The following is a 2,696-nucleotide window of genomic DNA, read 5'->3' as shown; positions in this document are numbered from 1 at the left end:
TCGGTCCATTACCTCTGACAGCTTGTGTAAATGTTTCCTGTCCGAGTAAATAAGGCACCGGTGCGTTGAGAAATCTCTCACCACCTTTTTCATCTCTTACTCGACAATTTTTACGAGTTGGTGGGACGGATTTTTCGCGGCCCACAAGCTCCTGGCCATAATGCCTTTGTAGTGCTTTGCATTCGAAGCGTCAAGCTCGTTCACGGTGGCCTTGGCCGCTTCAAAGCGGTCCTTGTACTTATTCTCGTCGAAGATATGACGTAGAAGTGGTACAACGTTACGCATGTGTTTGCTAACATCCTCCCAGTACCTCTTTTGTTCCTCGGCTGGCCCATCACGCGTCTCCCAGGCACACATCGCCCTCACATCAAGCTAGTCAGGGCAATTCACGATGTTTTGCCTTTGGCAATCTCTTTGCTTCGCCCACCCTTTATAGTTATTTTCGCTTGGGGATGTCAACACAATGATGCCCCCTGCGCGGACGGGGGGAAAATCCCGCGTGGGCCCTTGACCCTGGCGAAACGCATCGTAGATAATAAATCCATCCATTCCACTCGCAGCCAAAGCAATCAAAACCCTTCTCACATTGCCCGCTCCCTCATAGTTTGTCACTTTTTTCGTCGTCCTGTCAAACACGTATGCCGAGATTATTCCAAAGGAGTAGACAACGACTTTGAGTTTCGTATCGCCGTAGCGCAGCAGCTGGTAAAGAAGGTAGGAGCCAACGTTCATACATTTCCCGATGCCGGGCGTCCCAATCAAGAGCCGCCGCATCGGCCCCTGCAATTCCCCTTCGCGGGTGGTAAACCATTCGGTAAGATCCCTTTCGACGATCCGCCACACCCGCTGCACTTCGCGGTTGACGTAGCAGTCGGCAAGAGGCTCCCCCTCCAGGGAGTACGGCCACATCTGCTTCGAGGTGAGTATCATCAGCCGGGGGCGCGGTGCAATAAACTGCTCTGCATCTTCCACCGGCAGAAGAGTCCTGCCCTGCACTGTGTAATCCCACAACTGTGTTGGTGGTTGGCCTGCTTTCACCTTCATGCGCAACCGTCTGTGGCTTCCTTCGCCCTCGTGAAACTCCAAGGCGTGGCTGCATTGCGCGTTTAGCACTGAGTCGTAGAAACCATCCGGTATCGGCAGTCTGCCAACTGCCAGTATTCGAGTTGCACTTTCGTTTGCCTCCGCCGCGTCAAGGGCTGATTGGAGTATTGTCCTTGTAATAGGAAAAACAATTTCCTTGTGTTCAAAACCCTTCCAGTGTTGAAGGGTACCCAATCTATGCTCCATTAGCTTGATTACTTCCGCACGAAGCGCGTACTTCTGACACTCTGGTACGCTAAGAATGGCCCCGCGAAGCCCCGGGTCCGTGACGTAAGTCTCAGGCCTACGAGCAAACACCTCCATCATTACATTGCGGCCTTCGAACAGGAAATTGGGATCAACATACCTCCTGATGAAGTCGTTTAGCGTCATTTGTTCTGTAGCATCTAATCCCGCCAGTAAGACTTCCTCCACAGCACTGTGAAGAGCCCAGCATTGTCGTGCAGCTGCCTCTACCTTTCGGCGTTGCACAGGGAGTTGAACGGAAACGCTGCTGTCGAGCCCTGACCTCGCGTGCCGCGGGGGCAGAGGCACATTAGTGGCGGGGCTCTCCGCAGAAGCGTGAATTTATTCTTCACTTCTTCCAGACATTTCTCTCCTTACCTGTTTTACTTTGTTGTGGTTGTTGGCTTGAGCTGCGGCCGAACACCAACCACCAGCCAAAAGGGGAATGAAAGACAAAAAAAATAGGCACACAGGCACGCGACCCCCACGCAGACACATTCAGCAAGAAAGAGATACAGAAAGAAAGTGTGAGGGTCACCGCATCGTGCGGCCCCACCACGACGCTCGCCCCTCCCCGCAGAAGGGGGACATGTGCAAATTGCAGGGCAGACGGCAACAGCGATGCTGCTCTTCTCTTCGCACTGCAGCCGCCATTCGCGTCCCCACACACATCTCCGTCACTCTTTGGGTGCGTGTGTGTGTGTGTGTGTGTGTGCGGCTACGCGCGGGCATCGCCCACTCATGGTGGGGAACTGACACCGCCTCGTTGCGGTGGCATGTTGTGCCGCAATCTGCTCAGGCGAGAAGGGGCAGAGCACACGAGGCGGCCGCCCACCCGCAAGGAGGAGGAGGAGGAGGGGCGCCGCCGCAGTGCCCGCCACGACGCAAACACGCAGGGCGCCCAGCACGTGAACAGCGCGAGGGGACGTTATGCCACGCAACTGCGGCCGCACGGGGCGCAGCCGGCGAAGGCGGCAGCAGATGAGAGACGCGTCCGCTTTGTTCAGTCGTCGTGGCGTACGCCGCTGCACTTCCGTGCGCCGTTCAGCCGCGGACACACTTGCCCCAGCCGCGACAAACGAGGGGAGAGTGGCGGCACAGTTCCCGCGGGAAGGGCAGCGGCTTCCGCCACTTTGCGGCCACCGCGCCGCCCAGTGAGCCCCACCCAGACACAAGCTTCTTTTTTTTCTTCTATTTTCGGGCCGCACGCCATTCACGCATCGCCGTCTGCCTTCTGCTTCTCCCCACGCCCGCCTGTCCCGCTTAGCGTGTCGCTGCCAGGCAGTGGGTTCTCAGCAGCTCCCTCTGCGCTTCTCTCATCACCGGGCCGCCCACCACAGCGAGCCCCTGCATGCATAAAGGGGGAA

The 2,696-nt window shown here is 56.8% G+C and overlaps 2 protein-coding genes across 2 annotated transcripts, besides 1 other annotated feature; one reads left to right on the top strand and one right to left on the bottom strand.

The window, feature by feature from the left end:
• Positions 1–372: 372 nt before the first annotated feature.
• On the bottom strand, positions 373–1,476 carry Tco025E_09898 (retrotransposon hot spot (RHS) protein; the record flags this gene model as incomplete). The annotated part of the gene is made up of 1 exon (XM_029376701.1): positions 373–1,476. One exon carries the CDS (start codon positions 1,474–1,476, stop codon positions 373–375), a length of 1,104 nt encoding a protein of 367 aa, XP_029223174.1.
• Positions 1,477–2,014: 538 nt separating this feature from the next.
• Positions 2,015–2,044: a microsatellite.
• A 61-nt stretch (positions 2,045–2,105) lies between these two features.
• On the top strand, positions 2,106–2,696 carry Tco025E_09897 (uncharacterized protein; the record flags this gene model as incomplete). The annotated part of the gene is made up of 1 exon (XM_029376700.1): positions 2,106–2,696. A coding segment is annotated over one exon (591 nt), but the record flags the coding sequence as incomplete, so codon positions are not given.

This window comes from Trypanosoma conorhini (assembly GCF_003719485.1).
Source record: "Trypanosoma conorhini strain 025E chromosome Unknown Tco_14.4_contig_01344, whole genome shotgun sequence".
NCBI classification, from domain to species: Eukaryota; Euglenozoa; class Kinetoplastea; order Trypanosomatida; family Trypanosomatidae; genus Trypanosoma; species Trypanosoma conorhini.
Note: the sequence above shows the minus strand (reverse complement) of the source record. Positions and strands in the feature narration are given on the sequence as shown.